We start from the raw sequence: 21,176 nt of genomic DNA, 5'->3' as shown, positions 1-21,176 counted from the left end.
GAGAAAGCCTTTGATCTCTGTAATGGAGTTGCCCCGGTTGGACTTCTTGTTCACCCGAAGGCATTACAAGAAGCAATGGATGGAAATTGATCTAGGAGAGAAGCAACTGAGAACTAAGGAGACGTTTCCTGACAATTAGAACAATCAGTGGAACGGCTTGCCTTCGGAAATTGTGGGTGCTCCATAGCTGGAGTTTTTCAAGAAGAGATTGGATCACCGTTTGTCTGAAATTATCTAGAACAGTGATTTTCAACCTTTTTTTTGAGCCATGGCACATTTTTTACATTTACAAAACCCTGGGGCACATTTGGGGGGGGGGGGGGGGGCGGCTAAAAAAAGTTTGGACAAATTTTTTCTCTCTCTCTTCCTTCCTTTCGCTCTATTTCTCTCTCCCTCCCTCTTTCTCTCCCTTCTTTTTTCTCTCTCTCCATCCCTCTTTCTTTATCTCTTCCTTCCTCTCTTTTTTGCTCTCTTTCTCCCTCCCTCCCTCTATGTCTTTCTCTCTCCCACCATCCCTCCCTCTCTCTCTCTTTCTTTCTCTCTCTCTTGCTTTCTTTCTCTCTCTTGTTCTTTCTCTCTCTTGCTTTCTCTCTTTCTTTCTTTCTCTTGTTTTCTTTTTCTCTCTGTCTCTTTCTTGCTTTCTCTTTCTCTCTTTCTTTCTCTCTTTCTCTCTCTTGCTTTCTCTCTTTCTCTCCCTCTTTCTTTCTCTCTCTCTCTTTCTTTCTCTCTTGTTTTCTTTCTTTCTCTCTCTCTCTCTCTTTCTCTCTCTCTTGTTTCCTTTCTCTCTCTGAGCTTCGCGGCACACCTGACCATGTCTCACCGCACACTAGTGTGCCACGGCACACTGGTTGAAAAACACTGATCTAGAAGACCTCCAAGGTGTCCTCCAACTCTGTTATTCTGTTATTTTGAATTCAAGGGAATAGATAAGAAAAGGGGGCCCGAGAGGGAAATCTAGAAAATCTCCAAGGTCCCTACCACTTCTTTAGAAGCAGAGGAGCTATATTATTTTCAACTGTAGAGAAGGAGTAGAGTAGAGAACATTTATGGGTCGTGGGTTAACAATCTAAGAGTGAGTAAAATCTTCACTTCTCCATACTGGAGGACTTTTCATTGTCACCTGTATGTGTCAGTCTGACAATTGGTAGGCTAACCCAACACCCTCTTCCATACCTCTGCAGAGTTGAGTTTCAGCACCTTGGACAGCCCCTCCCATTGCAACCTGTTGACCAACAAGGAGATTTGCCCAATCCCCAGTCACTGTGTCTGGGCAGACAAGAACGGCCAACATATTCTCGGCTTGATTGAAGATTACAACTGTCTACGGAAGCAGATCACGGATGGGCGGAAGCGACTGGATAAGCTGGAGCTTCCCCTGAAAGAGGCAGAAGGTCTGGATTCTGCAGTGACAGTAAGTGGGCAAGATTATGGAACCACAGAGTTGAAGATGGAGGGGTTAGGGTTTAAGGCACCAGGGGTCCATGGGAATGTTTTCCATAATCGAGAGGAAGGATAAAATAAGCTGTCCTTTGCCTAGATCTATGATGGAGAACCTATGGCACATGTGCCACAGGTGGCACACAGAACCCTCTCTATGGACATGTGTGCTGGTCTTTGCAGCCACTGGAGTCCTGGAAACCCCCCCCAAATCCAGGCCATTTGGGGGGCCTTTTCCGGGCCCCTTTCAGGCAGTTTTTCTGGCCATTTTCAGGCTGTTTTCTGGCTGTTTTTCAAGCCATTTCCCAGGCTGTTTTCAGGTTGTTTTGTGGGCCATTTTCTGGGCTGTTTTCTGGCTATGTTTTGGGCCATTTCCAGGCCATTTTCTGGGCTATTTTCAGGTTATTTTCTGGGCTGTTTTCGGGTTGTATTTTGGGCTGGTTTGGGGCTGGTTTCTGGGTTGTTTTCAGGCCATTTCTGGGCTGTTTTTCAGTTGTTTTTCAGGCCATTTTCCGGGCTGTTTTCAGGCAGTTTTCCAGGCCATTTTCTAGGCTGTTTTCAAGCTCTTTTCTGGTCCGTTTTTTCTGGCTTTTTCAGGGCCTTTTCTGGACTATTTTCAGTCCATTTTCACACTGTTTTTCCAGCCATTTTCTGGACCGCATTCTGGCTGTTTTCTGGGTTGTTTTCAGGTTGTTTTCTGGGGCTGAAAATGGTCTGAGAAACGGCCAGAAAACAGCATGAAAAATGATCCCATGGCCCAAAAACAGGCATGGCGTATTGGCCAGCTGGTCTTTGGGTTTTCGGTACTCTGGCACATGCACACACGCATTCCTCCTCCTCCTTTTCCTCCTCCTCCTCCTCTTGCTCTAAAAAAGGAGAAGCTTCTTGGATGAGAAGCGAAACCTCTTCAAACCCCCCCCCCAGAAACTCCCTCTCTGTGTGTGTGTGTGTGTGTCTCTGTCTCTCTCTATCTCTCTCTGTCTCTCTCTTCCCTCTGCTGAGGAACACATTTTGCCTCGCCTCCAGATAGCTTGCTCACCATTAAATGGAACCGTTTAGAGGGTCTGCTGGGGGGGTGAAACATCTATATCGCCCAAAGTGGCGTCCAGAGTCATTTGACTTTCAAATGACGAGACGTGGGATATGCAAACCAGGAGAGGAAGGGAGTGTGTTTTCCCACCGAGCCCAGTAAATGTAACCCGTTATTAATTACCGTTATTGATTAGCCTGCATTCCTGCTCCTCCGACAGCCGCCACCCACCCCCTCTTCCCGTTCTTGAATAATAATACATACTTTTGCTACCTTTATAAACGGGAATAAATTAGTTTTGCCCGACTCGCAATATTCACGCTCATCAGCCCTCCCGAACTGTAGCAAATTGGATTTGGGCCATTAATTCAAGCTGACTTTCCTTCCTTCCTTCCTTCCCACCCACCCCACAGGATTTAAAAATACACCCTTTCTCATCCTCTCCCTCCCATTATTGTTGTTGTTGTTGTTTTCCTTCTCCAGATCCCTCTGAGCACTTTGTCTGCCACCTTCAAGGCGGTCCAGCAGAACCTGGAAGAAGCCAGCCGCCTCTTGAGCCTCCTCTGGAGGGTCTCCTTGCCAATGAAAATGGTCCACGCAGCTGCTTACTCCCTTCAGGTTAGGATCCCAGTGGGTGGAAAGGAAGGGATAACAGTGAAAAACATATACAGTAATCCCTTGCTACTTCGCGGCTCATCTTTCACCGATTCGCTACTTCACGGGTTTTCAAAGGAGGCAATGGGTGGAAACTAATCAAGGAGTGAAGCAACGAAGGAGGTTAGAACAATGAACCAGTGGAACAGCTTTTTTGTTCAAGCTCCATTTAATTGAGGGTTGAGTCATGACGGCCACATGACCACAGAGACGTCTTCGGACAGCGCTGGCTCTTCGGCTTTGGAATAGAGATGAACTAGCGCCCCCTAGAGCAGAGAATGACTTGCACGCTTGCGTGGGGGAAACTTTTGCTTTTACCATCAAACTTTGGGAAGCCCACAACTCACATCTGAAGGAAAACTAACCCTGCCTCCTTCCTCTGCAGGATGAAAATCTGAAGTCTGAGGTCTACAAGCTCCGTCGGAAAGTGGCCGAACAGGAGAAGAAGCTCTACAGCATGGCCAGGCGCCTGTATTCCACCAACCAACTCAAAGAAAACATGGAGAGGGTCATCATAGATCAGCGTGAGTGGGGAGTCTTCCATCTTCTCTGCTCTTTGTCCTGCTTTTCAGCTTCACAAGCGACCTCGGAAGGCGGAAATAGACCAACCCCAAGTCTGACCTTATGCCCCTTCTTTTTTGAACCCTACTTTCCCCCCCCAGGCTCCAAGTAGGAAGCTAGATATCAATTGGGGAAGCAAGTAGAATAGAATAGAACAGAACAGAACATGGAATGGAATAAGAATAGAATAGAATAGAATTCTTTATTGGCAAACTGTGATTGCACACACAAGGAATTTGTCTTTGGTGCATATGCTCTCAGCGTACATAAAAGAAAATATACATTTGTCAAGAATCATGGTAGAACACTTAATGATTGTCATAGGGGTCAAATAAGCAATGGGGGAAACAATATTAATAAAAATCTTTATAAGCAACATGTTACAATAAGTCATAAGTGAGAGGAAATGGGTGCTAGGAATGATGGGAAAAAACTAGTAGTAATAGTAGAATAGAATAGAATAGAATTTTATTGGCCAAGTGTGATTGGACACACAAGGAATTTGTCTTGGTGCATATGCTCTCACTGTACATAAAATAAAATATACAGTAAATTTGTCAAGAATCATGTGGTACAACACTTAATGATTGTCATAGGGGTCAAATAAGCAATGATGAAGCAATATTAATAAAAATCTTAGGATATAAGCAACAAGTTACAGTCATACAGTCAACATGGGAGGAAATGGGTGATAGGAATGATGAGAAAAACTAGTTAGAAGTGCAGACTTAGTAAATAATTTGACAGTGTTGAGGGAATTATTTGTTTAGCAGAGTGATGGTGTTTGGGAAAAACTGTTCTTGGGTCTAGTTGTCTTGATGGGCAGTGCTCTGTAGCGACGTTTTGAGGGTAGGAGTTGAAACAGTTTGTATCCAGGATGCGAGGGGTCAGTAAATATTTTTTGACTCGTGCAGTATACAAGGCCTCAACGGAAGGCAGGTTGGCAGCAGTAGGAAGTTGACCAGCCATAAGGGATGTTTAGTGTGAACAGCTCTTGAGATAATGTGCAGTTGGGACTATATGAGACGCATCTGGAGTATTCAAAGAAAATTGATGAATAACAAGAATTGGAAGGCACCTTGGAGGTCTTCTAGCCCAACTTCCTGGTCATGCAAGAGACTCCATGCCAGTGATTTCTTTGCTAAATGGGCAAAATATACACTGCTCAAAAAAAAAAAAAAAGGAACACTTAAATAACACAGTATAACTCCAAGTAAATCAAACTTCTGTGAAATCAAACTGTCCACTTAGGAAGCAACACTGATTAACAATCAATTTTGGTCGTAAATCAGGGACTGACACTGGAAACCTAGTCTGGAAATGAACCTTCTCAAGCCAAACTAGCTCTCTTTTTTCTTTCTTTTGTTTTGTTTTAAAGATTTCTTTAAAACATTTTTTTTACAAACATACCAATGTGCGTGAACAGTGTGGACCAGGGTGTCACACATTTTAATACAAAATGTATTAAAATGTATGACATGCAGAATATGGTGACTGACATAAAAATAGCATATTGAAATATTGACTAAATAATGATTATAAGTTGAACAAGCAAATAACGGAAGCTTTCAATTTTAGCATAAACATTTGTATTATTATTAGAATTATATAAGCTTGTTAAAAGTAATAAATACGATTAATAATACAGCGTTCCCTCGATTTTCGCATGTTCGAACTTCGTGAAAAGTCTATACCACGGTTTTTCAAAAATATTAATTAAAAAATACTTTGTGGGTTTTTTTCCCTATACCACGGTTTTTCCCGCCCGATGATGTCATATGTCATTGCCAAACTTTCATCCACCTTTAATAAATATTTTTTTTAATAAAGTTTAATAAATAAACATGGTGAGTAATAATCTAAATGGTTGCTAAGGGAATGGGAAATTGTAATTTAGGGGTTTAAAGTGTTAAGGGAAGGCTTGTGATACTGTTCATAGCCAAAAACCAACTCCCCCCGGAGATTAGAACTGCCCCCACCCTCCTTGCCTTTTGTAAGCTCCTTAAAACCCACCTCTGCCGTCAGGCATGGGGGGACTGAGATATTCTTTCCCCCTAGGCCTTTACAATTTATGCATGCTATGTTTGTTTGTATGGATGTTTAGTTTTACAATAAGGGTTTTTTTAGTTGTTTTTAGTATTGGATTTACATGATGTTTTTTATTACTGTTGTTAGCCACCCCGAGTCTACGGAGAGGGGCGGCATACAAATCCAATAAATAAAAAAATAAAAAATAATAAAAATAGTGTATTTACTTCCGCATCTCTACTTTGTGGAAATTCAACTTTCACGGGCGGTCTCAGAACGCATCCCTCGCGAAAATTGAGGGAACACTGTATTCCATTTGTATTAAAAAGATATAACACAGAGGGTGATTGCCATAGAAGTGACCTCATTGAAGTATTGAATGATTCAATAATGAAAGATTATAATTTAATTTAAAATATGTATATTTTAGCAGATTAGCAATAGCATTTAGAGTTATATACTACTTTATAGTGCTTTTACAGCCAAGAGGTTTACAGAATCAGCCTCTCGCCCCCAACAATCTGGGTCGTCATTTGACCCACCTTGGAAGGATGGCAGGCTGCGTCAATCTTGAACCGGTGGTGAGATTTGAACTGCTGAACTACAGCTAGCAGTTATGTGAAGTAACCTGCAGTGCTGCACTCTAATCACTGCGCCACTCCGGCTCTTATTTCAAGAATTATGTAAGCTTGTTAAATGAAACAAATGTCATTAATATTATTTTATTTGTGCTCTCTTTCTCTTTGCAGTGGCGTTAACGCACAATGTCTTAAAAAAGGCCAGAGGAAACCTTGAAGTAAGTAGAAACACTCATCTACCTCCATCTCTTCTCATTTTGACTTCCCTTCTTCCTTTTCCGTAAGTCGTGTGAGATCATTGGGATCTGAAGAACTGATTAGCAAATCCCATCTTGGAGAAGGGACAGATCCCTTTAACGTTCAGCCGTGTTCTGGTTGGGCTTTCTGATTGGTCCATAACAGTGACCAATGGTAGACTGGATGAGTCTTCCAAGTCTACGTTCTCCTCCTTCTGCTTCCTTCTTGGGTGGCCATCCAGCCTTAAGGGTCTTTCTCCCCATAAGTCCAATCATCAATTCTGGCAAGAAGAGAAGACTGGGTGGGAAGAGAGGCCATCGGAGTAGACTTCTCAAAAGTCTAGCAGTCTGGAAAGACCAGAGCTTAGAAATCTAGCGTAGCAGGAAAGGAAATGCCTTTTTTTTTTTTTGGCCTTTCTGCTGCTGTTTTTCTACAGAGTATTTGCTCACCAGTTCTGATTGGGGTAGCCATTCTTTGTTTGGGGACGGTCAAAGAAATACAAGTGGAATGGAATGGGATAGGATAGGATAGGAGAAGGAATGGGATGAAATAGAAATAATAAAAATACAAATGGATTCAAAATAGAATAGAAAGTATTCTATTAATAGAGGTATAACAAGCAGGAAGAGGTATAACAAGCAGGAAGAGGGAGATTATGCTTGTTATACCTTAATAGAGGTATAACAAGCAGGAAGAGGGAGATTATGATCCCGCTATATAGAGTGCTGGTGAGACCACATTTGGAATACTGTGTTCAGTTCTGGAGACCTCACCTACAAAAAGATATTGACAAAATTGAATGGGTCCAAAGACGGGCTACAAGAATGGTGGAAGGTCTTAAGCATAAAACGTATCAGGAAAGACTTAATGAACTCAATCTGTATAGTCTGGAGGACAGAAGGAAAAGGGGGAACGTGATCGAAACATTTAAATATATTAAAGGGTTAAATAAGGTCCAGGAGGGAAGTGTTTTTAATAGGAAAGTGAACACAAGAACAAGGGGACACAATCTGAAGTTATTTGGGGAAAGATCAAAAGCAACATGAGAAAATATTATTTTACTGAAAGAGTAGTAGATCCTTGGAACAAACTTCCAGCAGACGTGGTAGATAAATCCACAGTAACTGAATTTAAACATGCCTGGGATAAACATATGCCCATCCTAAGATAAAATACAGAAAATAGTATAAGGGCAGACTAGACGGACCATGAGGTCTTTTTCTGCCGTCAGTCTTTTATGTTTCTATGTTTCGATGAAGAGAAGAGGAAGGGAATAGAAGATGGAATGGAATAGAAGTATAAATGGATTCAAAATAGAATAGAATAATAGAAGGAAGTGGAGTGCAGCGGGGTGAAGTAGAATGGAATGGAATAGAATAGAATAGAACAGAATAGAATAAGAAATGGATTCAAAATAGAATAGAAATAATAGAGTGGAGTGGAGTGGAATGGAATGGAAGTCCCACAACAGGGGAGAAAGAGGTTATTTTGCGGTTGCTGTGATAGCCCCATTAATGCCAAAACCTTTGTTTTATTCCCCAGGTTCAGCCATCGGACAACAAAGCCACCCCTTCCAGCCTCATCAAGAAGAGGGTTTAAGCGAAGGCTCCGGAGGCCTACAATAAAGACCATTTTCATTTGCCGAGCTGGTCCTTTCGAGTACTTCTTTCCCTCCAAGGCCTTAACATTCCTTACATTTTTTTTCCACCCTGTGCCTCCGGATGTCTTCTGCAGATCCAGACCGCAACACTCAAGTCTTGAGGATGGCAAATTGGATACCAATAATTTTTTCTCTTCCCCAGCTTTTCTCTGCCTGGGCCGACCTCGGTGCTTGGCTTTGCTCCATGAAAAGGGTGGCTGCTTTCCTTATCAGCGGCACGAAGACGAATCTGCTGTCAAAAATATCAGTGAAGGCCAAGTTAATGTAGGCAGGCGGAGCTTTTGGAATGCGGAAAAGCTCAGAGGTGGGAACGTGGGAACATAGACACTCATGTACAGAATACAAGCATTGAGAAGTTCTTTGCTTGAACATCTTGGATGAAAATGACCACCATGTTTTTCAGAGTATAAGACGCACCTTCCCCCCCACCCAAAAAGAAGCTGAAAATTTGGTGCGTCTTATACTCTGAATGTAGCTTTTCCGAAGCTTTTTTCCCTGCCCCTAACAAGGTGTTAACGAACTTCCCGGCTTACAAGATTTTTTCATTGCTACTCCCTACGAAGCTTTTTTCCATCCCTAAGTCTTTGCAGGCTTGTTTTCATTGCTGCTCCCTCCGAAGAAGCTTTTTTTCCCAACCCTAATCAGAGGATAAAATACAGTGGTACCTCGGTTTTCGAACGCTTCTCAGTTCGAAGAAATCAGTATTCAACCAGGAAATTCAAGAAACTTTTGCCCTGAAATCCGAACAAATATTTGGAACTCGAACACTCGAGAGAGCTGAAGACAGAAGCCGGCAAACTACACACAGAGAGAGAGAGCCAGGGACAAAAGCGGGCGATCGAGAGAACTGAAGCTGGAAGCCGGCAATCTACACAGAGAGAGAGAGACACACATGGAGACAGAAGCAGGCAAGCTAGAGGGAGAGACAACTGAGCAGGGGAATTTATCTTAAATTGTTTCAGTTCTCAACCAAATCGGTTCTCGACCACACTTCCAGAACGAATTGTGGTCGAGAACCGAGGTACCACTGTAATGTGCTGAAGCTGACCAGACTAAGGATGCTAGCCAGATGAATACCTAGTAGGAAGATTTTTCTCTCCTATTTTCCTCCCCCAAGTCTTAAACTCCAAAAAATACGGTACAGAGTTCTGACCTCCATCGCTCCAGCCACCTGAGTGGACCCCGAAATGAAAATAAATAAATAAATAAATATGGAGATGTTGGTTTGCACACAACAAATTGCTCTCGTCCCCTCCACCCCCTTCCATCCCATAACTGGAGAATTTTTCATCTTTCCTTCTGTGCTCGGGTGGAGGAGTGACTTGGGGCCACTTAAACTACAAACAGTTCGGCTACTCCCAGCCCACATTTGCAAAGTTTACCTGTAGAATGTGGTGAGCAGGGAGATGTTTATTTTGGAGGTGCTCTTTCACTGGATTGTAAGTGGGACTTCTTCCCCCGCCCCCATCCCTCTAAACTACAGGAGACCTTCTGCTTCCCCCCTTTTTGGGTCACAGAGCAGCTGCACCTAAATTGCTTTCATCTGCATCTCCTGCTTGGACAATGTGCAACTTTGTTAAAGTTCTCCCACTCGCATTCCCATTGGACCCGAAAAGTAGCCATCAAGTTCACCAGGTCCATCTTTAAAGCTCCTCTCCATGTGAAATGGGAGAATAGATCCCAGTTGAGCTTTAGATGTCCTCCTTTGAGAAGACCCAGAACTCCCGACGGTTTCCCAACGGTATGATTGAAATTTGGAAGCTATGTTAAACATTCCTATTCTGTTATGTTCTGTTCTGTTCTATCCATTCTATTCTATTCTAATTCCACTCTCTATTTTATTCTATTCTATTCCAAGTGTACTTGGAGTACAGTAAGTAGAGTAGAGTACATCTACACCAGATGTCAATGTTCCGCCTCTGTTGGTTGAGGCAGGCAGGATTCCCTTGGCTATCATTTGTTGGGGATCAAAGGAAAGGGAAGGTTTTGCCTTTTCTTTCTCCTCAAGATCCCCATGGACAATTGGTGGGCCACTGTGTGACACAGAATGCTGGACTCGATGGGCTTGGGTCTGATTCAGCATGGCTCTTCTTATGTTCTTATGTTCTACTCCTATTCTATTCTATTCTATTCCTTATTCTATTCTATTCCTTACTCTATTCTATCCATTCTATTCTATTCTAATTCCCCACTCTATTCTATTCTACTCTATTCTACTCCTATTCTGTTCTATTCTATCCTAAATCAGGAACTGAACTCCTCCAGAACCTTAAGCAGAAACCCAGGTCCCTCTCTGATGACCACCTCCTATTGTCCTCATAATTCAAAGTGTGATTTTCATTTTTTTTAAAAATGCAGTATTTTGTTCTATAATATTCCTTTCAAGCATTCTTGCATCTGAACCATTCCTGTAGACTATTTTAGAATGTGTTGGTTTTCTGTGATATATCTCTTGTTTGCTGTGGCAACAGACTTGTATACCTACCATTTTAGAGATTGTCCTGAACTTCTTTTATGGTAGTTTTTACGGTACCTTCTTTTAAGGTAATTTAAAAGATGTATTTATAGGCCTGTGCACCAACACCGATGGAAAACTGGTGGCTGAGCTAGATAGACTTCTGTCCTGACCAACTTGGATGTTTCTCAGAGTCTCAACCCACTTCCATAATATTTATTTTATTGCTGTCCTATCTTCTCCATCCCAGACTGATAACTTTCTTTCCTATTAGGAAAAAAAATAACAAGTGAAACAGCCCTTAGAGGAACATAGTTAGATTAAACCATCCTAAGCAAGAAAATGTCTTAATTTTTCTGTAGACCCCTCTAGGGAATTAGTGCCAGCAGAAATACTAAAGCCAGAATAATTAAAATGATAACTGGGTATTTGGTTTGGATTTTTCAGACAGCCAAGGAAATTGTAGAAAGCTAATTCTGGGGGGGGATTTCTTTTTTTCATGAAAATGGCAGGATGTGGGTTTTTTGGGGAGAGGAGAACAACTGAGTTCAGCAGCAAATTTGATAATATATAGAGATGGTTCTCCTTGGTCCATGTTTCTGGAGTTGCATTTAGTAGACTTGATTAAGTCTACTTATAGCTGTTGGACCATAGGTCCCATCATTTCGACCTTGGCTTCACTTAGTGGGACCGTCAGCGACATCTGTCGGCTCCCATGTCAACCATCTCTTTGAGATTTTGATCTATTGGAGATAGAAATATAAGAACATGGGCACTTCTTGAAACATTAAAAGTCCCACCTTAGCTATCAATGAGGTGGATTCTCTCCAGAGATTACTAAGAACTAGAAAGATAAATAGTTAAAAAAAACACCTGAAAAATGAGAACTTCTAGATAAATAGATCCAGAGTTGGCCTTCAACTTCCAGTCACGAAGCAAAGGTTTGGCCCCTGCAGGGAATAAATTATTGCCCCATAAAAAAATCTCTCACCATTCTGGCTTATTACATCTGGACAGTTGGATCCCAGCTCCATTTTATACGGTACAAGCCATATATAAAAGTGTGTGTGTGTGTACAGCGGGATGGATTTATGCTCCGGCTGAATTTGTACGTAGTAAAGTATGAGACAAGGAAATTGATTTCAGGAACAAGATGTTAAGGTCCACGTCTCCAGTTCAATAAATGGATCTCTTTGTTTTAAAAAAAGTTGTGTGTGCATGTGTTGTTGTTATTTGCCTGAAATTACCATGGTCCACCTTGAATGTCTTCTCAAAATCTACATTTTATCACGTTATTTTTATTCCTTCATAAATACTCCAAAGTCACCTCAAACCTAAAAGATTCTAATGGTTGGGAGAAATGTTTGCTCTAGCTTTGGGGGGTGCCAACTTTTGAGGTATGGTTTTGCATCCAGGAGATAGGTAGGCAGGTAGGTAGGTAGATAGATAGATAGATAGATGATAGGTAGATAGGTAGATAGATAGATAGATAGATAGATAGATGATAGGTAGGTAGGTAGGTAGGTAGATAGAGATAAATAAGAGATTAGATAGATAGATGATAGATAGATAGATAGATAGATAGATAGATAGATAGATAGATAGATAGATAGATAGATAGATAGATATTCTTCTGAATCTCAGGAGAAGGTTGGCATAGAAATCTAAACAACAACAACAACAATAAAGTAATATCTATGTATGCACGAAAGCAAAACAAAAATCACATAAATCTTGCACAGCTGTGCATCCTCGCAAGATTTCGTTCCTGCTCATGCGCAGAAGCAAAATCTCGCTTGGAGGCGCCCGTGCCTGCATAGAACTGAAGTTTAATTTTAGACCCACGTTAAAATTCCTGTCTTACCAGAGGCGTCAGATTGATGTTACTCCCATCACTAAATTATAGACACTTGGAGCTAATCAGAAATTGCTATCAATTTACACCTTTCAGAATTAATTGCACCGATCCCTCCTCCTTTTGTGAGCGCCGTTCCCAACACCTGAAACATCTGCATGGCTATATATAGCAAAGCCCGCTCTTTTTGCTTTGATAATTGTGATTTCTGCCCCCTCTATTCTTTTGTGCATTTCCTTTTTTGGGGTGGGTGGGCATGGAATAGGAATAGAATAGAATAGTAGAATAGAGTAGAATAGAATAGAAATAAATGGAATGGGATAGGAATAGAATAGAAATAATTGGAATGGGATAGAATAAAATAGTAGAATAGAATAGAGTAAAAATAAATGGAATGGGAATAGAATAGGAGTAGAGTAGAACAGAATAAAAATAAATGGAATGGAATAGCATAGAACAGAACAGAATGGAATAGAACAGGAGTAGAATAGAGTAGATTAGAACAGAATAGATTAAAAATAAATGGAATCGAATAGAATAGAAATAATTGGAATGGAATAGAATAGTAGATTGGAATAGAATAGAATAGGAGTAGAATATAATAAAAATAAATGGAATGGAATAGCATAGAATAGAACAGAATGGAATAGAACAGGAGTAGAATAGAGTAGATTAGAACAGAATAGATTAAAAATAAATGGAACAGAATAGAATAGAAATAATTGGAATGGAATAGAATAGTAGATTGGAATAGAATAAAAATAAATGGAATAGAATAGGAGTAGAGTAGAATAGAATAGAAAAAAAACTTGCAATGGAATAGTTTGTTTATTTAGATTTGTATGCCGCCCCTCTCCGCAGATGTACGCCCCTTATGGCATGTTGTGTGCATGTTTTTTTTTAAAGTTATGGGTTTTTAGTTTTAATCATTAGATTTCTATTGTATATTGTTTTTCTATTACTGCTGTGAGCCGCCCCGAGTCTACGGAGAGGGGCGGCATACAAATTAAATAAATAGAATAGAAATAAATGGAAGAGGAATAGAATAGAATCTGGAAGGGTTCTTGGAGGTCTTCTAGTCCAGCCCCCCTGCTCAAGCAGGTGAACCTCTACCATTTCAGATAAGTGACTGTCTGGAACTCTGCAGGATCCTAGTTTTGAAAAAAGTAAAAAAGTTCAATTACTAATGAAAACCGCTAATGAACCAAGGCTCCGTAATTGCCAAGGAAATCAGGGAAGGGGGGGGGGGGGTGTTTAGCAGGGAGAACTTTTTCTTCCCCTGCAAAATTTTGACCTAATTAATTTAAATAGCGCCGTGGAAATTGCTCCCCCCCTCCCACCTGCTCTTCCCCCCCCCCCCCAGTTAAAAGCCCTGGGGGAAAACAAAATCTCTAAGAAGAGCAATATTTTAATGACTCCAACCTAGAATCCCAGAAAGGAACGATTTGGGGAAAATGAAACTAGGTTTGTGACCAGGCTCTTGAGATGGAATAAAAACGGCGGGGGATTTTCATCAGCTGGGCTGATTTTTTTTTTAAAAAACCAAACAAACTGCAACCCAGGAAACGTGGCACTTACGATTCATGCCACCCAATGCACAGAACGGCACAGGAGCCACGGGAGAAAATGCCACCCAGAGTTGCCCTTTAAATATCTCCACCTGAAAATGCAAATTGCTACCCGAAGAGATCAGGTATTAAAATATCCAACCTTTTTTTTTTTTTACGCCCCTGGAAATTAAAAGCTGGGCGCTTCGTGATTAATCAAATAATAAACAACCTGAGGTGTTGTTGCGGGGGAGTTGTCGGGAAAATATTTCTGATTAGGTGGAAATGAAAGCATCGCACAAATGTTCAGCTCCTTGGTAATGTAATTCATGGGTTGAGTGAAGGGCCCAGATTGTTATAGATGTCCATCACTGGGGGATTTCGGGAAGAGACTGCAGTCTGCATTGGTTGCTCATGCCCTCATCACTTTGAGGCTCGACTACTGTAACGCTCTCTACATGGGGCTACCTTTGAAAAGTGTTCGGAAACTTCAGATCGTGCAGAATGCAGCTGCGAGAGCAATCATGGGCTTCCCTAAATATGCCCATGTTACTCCAACACTCCGCAGTCTGCATTGGTTGCCGATCAGTTTCCGGTCACAATTCAAAGTGTTGGTTATGACCTATAAAGCCCTTCATGGCACCGGACCAGATTATCTCAGGGACCTCCTTCTGCTGCACGAATCTCAGCGACCAGTTATGTCCCACACAGTGGGTCTTCTCCGGGTCCCGTCAACCAATGTCGCTTGGCGGGACCCAGGGGAAGAGCCTTCTCTGTGGCGTCCCCGGCCCTCTGGATCCAACTCCCCCCAGAGATTAGAATTGCCCCCACCCTCCTTGCCTTTCATAAGCTGCTTAAAACCCACCTCTGCCACCAGGCATGGGGGAACTGAGATATACTTTCCCCCTAGGCCTTTACAATTTTATGCATGGTATGTCTGTATGTATGATTGGTATTTATATAATGGGTTTTTAACTGTTTTTAGTATTGGATTATTGTTATATACTGTTTTATTACTGTTGTTAGTCGCCCCGAGTCTGCGGAGAGGGGCGGCATACAAATCCAATAAACAAACAAACAAACAAACCATTTGCTTGGACTGATATAGGGTCGGGGTCTCCCAACTTGGCAGCTTTAAGGCTTGTGGAGTTTTATAACATCTTATGTTATAAAGTGTTTTATTTTATATAGCTGTTCCATTCCATTCTTCATTCTTCTGTTCCGTCATGTTCTACTCTACCCTACCCTACCGTACTACATTTCATTCCATCCCATCCCTAGTCTAATCCAGTCCAATCCATCCCTATTCTATTCTAATACAGTCCATTCTATTCCATCCCTAATCTAGTCTAATCTAGTCTAGTCCAGTCCATCCCTACTCTAATCTAGAATAGAATAGTCTAGTCTAGTCTAGTCTAGTCCATCCCATCCATAATTTTGTCTAGTCTAATCTAGTATAATCCAGTCCAGTCCACTCTAGTCCATTCCATCCCATCCCTAGTCTAGTCTAGTCTAATCTACTCTAGTCCAGTCCACTCTACTCTACTCTATCCCATCCCACTCTACACTACTCTACACTACATTCTACTCCGAATCCCAGTGACCAGTTAGGGCCCACAGGGCTGGCCTTCTCCGGGTCCCGTCGACTAAACAATGTCGTTTGGCGTGACTCAGGGGAAGAGCCTTCTCTGTGATGGCCTCGACTCTCTGGAACCAACTCCCCCCAGAGATCAGAATTGCCCCCACCCTCCTCCCCTTTTGTAAGCTCCTTAAAACCCACCTCTGTCGCCAGGCATGGGGGAACTGAGATAACTTCCCCAGGCCTATATTGTTTATGTATTTATTTTATTTATTCATTCATTCATTTGTCCAATACATAAATACATAGGAAGAAAACAGACATGTGATAATATAAAAAGAGGGTGAAGGTGAACTTAGAGGAGAGGATACATGAAAGGAAGAGAATATATAAGATAGGTGAAAAAAAAGGAAAGACAATTGGACAGGGGACGAAAGGCACACCAATGCACTTATATACGCCCCTTATGGTATGTTGTGTGCATGGTTTTTTTAAATTATGGGTTTTTAGTTTTAATTGTTAGATTTCTATTGTATATTGTTTTTCTATTACTGCTGTGAGCCGCCCCGAGTCTACGGAGAGGGGCGGCATACAAATGTAATAAATAAATAAATAAATAAATAAATAAATGATAGATGATAAAAAATAAATAAATCAATCAATCCACTCCACTCCTCCACTCCATCCCATCCCCATTCCATTCTAATTCCTATTTCTATTCCTATTTGTATTCCTATTCCATTCCATCCCTGTTCTGTTCTGTTCTATTCCTATTCCTTATTCTATTCTATTCATTCTATTCCATCTCATCCCACCCCACCCTATTCCACTTCACCTTGTCATGTAAAAGACAACAAACAACACAATCACTCCCAGTAATGCAAGGAGAAATTTTCTCTATTGGATTGATTTCATTTCCAGTGTTATCCCTCCCATCTCCATCCCCTTCGTTAGAGGTAGCGTCTTTTTCCGGAGGCCTTCGGGTTGGCGCTTTGTCTGTTGAAAACGGTCAGACACCAGTCGCTTTATTTGCTGCACTCCCCTAGGTTCCAGACTGCGCGAGCCCACGCCACATAATCCAGATGGCTTCCTGGTCGCCTGTTTATTATTACTATTATATTTTTCTTTTCAGCTGGAGGTCCTGGAATCGAAACCAGAAGCCTTTTCGGAAAGCCACAGAGCTATGGACAGGTGGCGATGGGGGAGCGTGTTCTCAGGCAGATGCCAGAGACAGCCTTCTGCCTTGAGGTCCTCCTGTCTTGGCAGGGTTGATCTGAAAACCAGGCTGGACAAGCCCAAAGATATGGCTTGTTTTAGATAAGCTGGCATCCAACAATGCCTTAAGGATGCAAGCTGAGCTCTGCGTCATTCCAGAATGGAGAGCTTTCGACTTCCAACGGGCGGTATTTTAGTCAATGCAGGCACGACCCCTCCCGGAACCGCCGAATGGCAATCTTTAAATTCTATTCCCTCCCCCCCAAAAGATGCTTAAGAGCTTCCATCATTGAATTATAAAACAATCTGCCAGCTTTTATTGATGATGTGGAATGCGGCTGACAGATGCATTTATACCAGATAAGCGTTCAAGTCGCTGGCATGATGGCTTATTAATCGAGTCGCGAGGCAAAACAGCAGATTGAATGAATAGAGGTGTAGGAATGTAGGGTTTTGCTGCCTTTCCTCCTCTGGATTTTTTTGGGGGAGGGAGGGGAAAGGCTGGTGTCCCCCCACCCACCTCATGCTTACCATCTGCTAAGCAGATGGTAGTTTCCCAAAAAAGAAAAAGGAGAAATAATCAAAATGCGTGTCAAACACGAGTGGGAATTCTAGACAGTAGACAAGGTTTAAAGAAATAAGTTCATCAATTCCAGGTCAATATATAGAAGAGAACACCCCACTCCCCAAAGGTGCTTCAGAACTGAAGAAGCTCCTTTGATGTGGAGCGAAACATCTTCACGGAAAAAAGCAAAAAGTTCAGTTGCCTTTTGAAGAACTGAAGAAGCTTCTTGAGTGAGAAGCGAAACCTCTTCAAGGAAACACGGTCCAGTTGCCTTCTGAAGAACTGAAGAATCTTCTGGGATGAGAAGTGAAACCTCTTCAAAGAAGAACAAAGTCCCGTTGCCTTCTGAAGAACCGAAGAAGCTTCTGGGATGAGAAGCGAAACCTCTTCAAGGAAGAACAAAGTCCCGTTGCCTTCTGAAGAACCGAAGAAGCTTCTGGGATGAGAAGTGAAACCTCTTCAAGGAAGAACAAAGTCTCGTTACCTTCTGAAGAACTGAGGAAGCTTCTGGGATGAGAAGCGAAACCTCTTCAAGGAAGAACAAAGTCTCGTTACCTTCTGAAGAACTGAAGAAGCTTCTGGGATGAGAAGCGAAACCTCTTCAAGGAAGAACAAAGTCTCGTTACCTTCTGAAGAACCGAAGAAGCTTCTGGGATGAGAAGTGAAACCTCTTCAAGGAAGAACAAAGTCCCGTTGCCTTCTGAAGAACTGAAGAAGCTTCTGGGATGAGAAGTGAAACCTCTTCAAGGAAGAACAAAGTCTCGTTACCTTCTGAAGAACCGAAGAAGCTTCTGGGATGAGAAGTGAAACCTCTTCAAGGAAGAACAAAGTCCCGTTGCCTTCTGAAGAACCGAAGAAGCTTCTGGGATGAGAAGTGAAACCTCTTCAAGGAAGAACAAAGTCTCGTTACCTTCTGAAGAACTGAAGAAGCTTCTGGGATGAGAAGCGAAACCTCTTCAAGGAAGAACAAAGTCCCGTTGCCTTCTGAAGAACTGAAGAAGCTTCTGGGATGAGAAGTGAAACCTCTTCAAGGAAGAACAAAGTCTCGTTACCTTCTGAAGAACCGAAGAAGCTTCTGGGATGAGAAGCGAAACCTCTTCAAGGAAGAACAAAGTCTCGTTACCTTCTGAAGAACCGAAGAAGCTTCTGGGATGAGAAGCGAAACCTCTTCAAGGAAGAACAAAGTCTCGTTACCTTCTGAAGAACCGAAGAAGCTTCTGGGATGAGAAGTGAAACCTCTTCAAGGAAGAACAAAGTCTCGTTACCTTCTGAAGAACCGAAGAAGCTTCTGGGATGAGAAGCGAAACCTCTTCAAGGAAGAACAAAGTCTCGTTACCTTCTGAAGAACCGAAGAAGCTTCTGGGATGAGAAGCGAAACCTCTTCAAGGAAGAACAAAGTCCCGTTGCCTTCTGAAGAACTGAGGAAGCTTCTGGGATAAGAAGTGAAACCTCTTCAAGGAAGAACAAAGTCCCGTTGCCTTCTGAAGAACCGAAGAAGCTTCTGGGATGAGAAGTGAAACCTCTTCAAAGAAGAACAAAGTCCCGTTGCCTTCTGAAGAACCGAAGAAGCTTCTGGGATGAGAAGCGAAACCTCTTCAAGGAAGAACAAAGTCCCGTTGCCTTCTGAAGAACCGAAGAAGCTTCTGGGATGAGAAGCGAAACCTCTTCAAGGAAGAACAAAGTCCCGTTGCCTTCTGAAGAACTGAGGAAGCTTCTGGGATGAGAAGTGAAACCTCTTCAAGGAAGAACAAAGTCCCGTTGCCTTCTGAAGAACCGAAGAAGCTTCTGGGATGAGAAGTGAAACCTCTTCAAAGAAGAACAAAGTCTCGTTACCTTCTGAAGAACCGAAGAAGCTTCTGGGATGAGAAGCGAAACCTCTTCAAGGAAGAACAAAGTCCCGTTGCCTTCTGAAGAACTGAGGAAGCTTCTGGGATGAGAAGTGAAACCTCTTCAAGGAAGAACAAAGTCCCGTTGCCTTCTGAAGAACCGAAGAAGCTTCTGGGATGAGAAGTGAAACCTCTTCAAAGAAGAACAAAGTCTCGTTACCTTCTGAAGAACCGAAGAAGCTTCTGGGATGAGAAGCGAAACCTCTTCAAGGAAGAACAAAGTCTCGTTGCCTTCTGAAGAACCGAAGAAGCTTCTGGGATGAGAAGTGAAACCTCTTCAAGGAAGAACAAAGTCCCGTTGCCTTCTGAAGAACCGAAGAAGCTTCTGGGATGAGAAGTGAAACCTCTTCAAGGAAGAACAAAGTCTCGTTGCCTTCTGAAGAACCGAAGAAGCTTCTGGGATGAGAAGCGAAACCTCTTCAAGGAAGAACAAAGTCTCGTTACCTTCTGAAGAACCGAAGAAGCTTCTGGGATGAGAAGTGAAACCTCTTCAAAGAAGAACAAAGTCTCGTTACCTTCTGAAGAACCGAAGAAGCTTCTGGGATGAGAAGCGAAACCTCTTCAAGGAAGAACAAAGTCCCGTTGCCTTCTGAAGAACTGAGGAAGCTTCTGGGATGAGAAGCGAAACCTCTTCAAGGAAGAACAAAGTCCCGTTGCCTTCTGAAGAACTGAAGAAGCTTCTGGGATGAGAAGTGAAACCTCTTCAAAGAAGAACAAAGTCTCGTTACCTTCTGAAGAACCGAAGAAGCTTCTGGGATGAGAAGCGAAACCTCTTCAAGGAAGAACAAAGTCATGTTGCCTTCTGATGAACTGAAGAAGCTTCTGGGATGAGAAGCGAAACCTCTTCAAAGAAGAACAAAGTCCCGTTACCTTCTGAAGAACCAAAGAAGCTTCTGGGATGAGAAGCGAAACCTCTTCAAGAAAAAACCAAGTCCATTTGCCTTTTGAAAAAACACTTTTGGGACAACCATGACCTGGATGACTGAGAATCCTCATGGACACGTAGAAAGAGAACTTATTTCAAATTATTTTATATACACATTTTATATACACAGGCTGAGGTATCAACAATAGGCTGATAATGCCCAGTTATATATCTCCACCCCACGTCAGTTCCGTGAAGCAGTGAATAGCAGAGTCTGGAAGGAGTTGGGCAGCTTATAAATTTAATAAATTAAGTTAAATTAAATATGATATGGAGGCTGTGAGGGTCTGAATGGGAGTTAACAGGCTCAGATTTAACCCTGACAAGACTGAGTGGCTTTGGGCATTGCCTACAAAAGACTATATCGACCATCCATCCTCGGTTCCCTTGGAACGGGTTTTCAAAAATATTAATTAAAAAATACCCCCCCCCCCTACCACAGTTTTTCCCGCCTGATGATGTCACATGTCATCGCCAAACTTTTGTCCGCCTTTAATAAATATTTTTTTAATAAACTTTAATAAATAAACATGGTGAGTAATAATCTAAAAGGTTGCTAAGGGAATGGGAAATTGTAATTTAGGGGTTTAAAGTGTTAAGGGAAGGCTTGGGATACTGTTCATAGCCAAAAATAGTGTATTTACTTCCGCATCTCTGCTTCGCAGAAATTCGACTTTCCCCCGCGAAAAGTGTATATGAAATTTTATACTTGATCTTTAGTTATAAACAAGACAGCAAATGCGATTCCTAAGACTATATGTTTGTATGTCATGTCAAGTTTTTGGGTATATATATATAAAAAAAACATTCGCAATTTCATCAGCAAGTACTGAGTTGGGAAGTTGCAAGTTGTGTTTGACAGTCAAAATAATTTTTAAAAAGTTTGACTGGATACATCTTTGCTCTTATCTAACCGAGTTGATAATCTTCTAAAATTTTCAATAGTTAGGCCAATTAAAGTATT

At 41.9% G+C, this 21,176-nt stretch overlaps 2 protein-coding genes across 3 annotated transcripts in view; one reads left to right on the top strand and one right to left on the bottom strand.

Annotated features, from left to right (window-relative positions):
* CDK5RAP2 (CDK5 regulatory subunit associated protein 2) overlaps positions 1–8,167 on the top strand; it is a 118,572-nt gene extending 110,405 nt beyond the window's left edge. For both annotated transcript variants that reach the window (XM_070758771.1, XM_070758770.1), the window contains 5 exons: positions 1,182–1,411; positions 2,951–3,085; positions 3,507–3,645; positions 6,460–6,506; positions 8,068–8,167. In XM_070758771.1, the coding sequence (XP_070614872.1) occupies positions 1,182–1,411; positions 2,951–3,085; positions 3,507–3,645; positions 6,460–6,506; positions 8,068–8,124 (608 nt within the window). In that variant the 3' untranslated portion in view covers positions 8,125–8,167. The remainder of the gene's footprint in view (positions 1–1,181; positions 1,412–2,950; positions 3,086–3,506; positions 3,646–6,459; positions 6,507–8,067) is intronic.
* Positions 1–21,176, bottom strand: part of ST6GALNAC4 (ST6 N-acetylgalactosaminide alpha-2,6-sialyltransferase 4) — a 683,294-nt gene that overhangs the window by 627,477 nt on the left and 34,641 nt on the right. The window lies entirely within an intron of this gene.

The sequence above is a fragment of the Erythrolamprus reginae genome, chromosome 8 (genome assembly GCF_031021105.1).
Source record: "Erythrolamprus reginae isolate rEryReg1 chromosome 8, rEryReg1.hap1, whole genome shotgun sequence".
Taxonomy (NCBI): domain Eukaryota; kingdom Metazoa; phylum Chordata; class Lepidosauria; order Squamata; family Dipsadidae; genus Erythrolamprus; species Erythrolamprus reginae.
The sequence above is the reverse complement of the archived record's forward strand: the minus strand, read 5'-3'. Positions and strand labels throughout refer to the sequence as shown.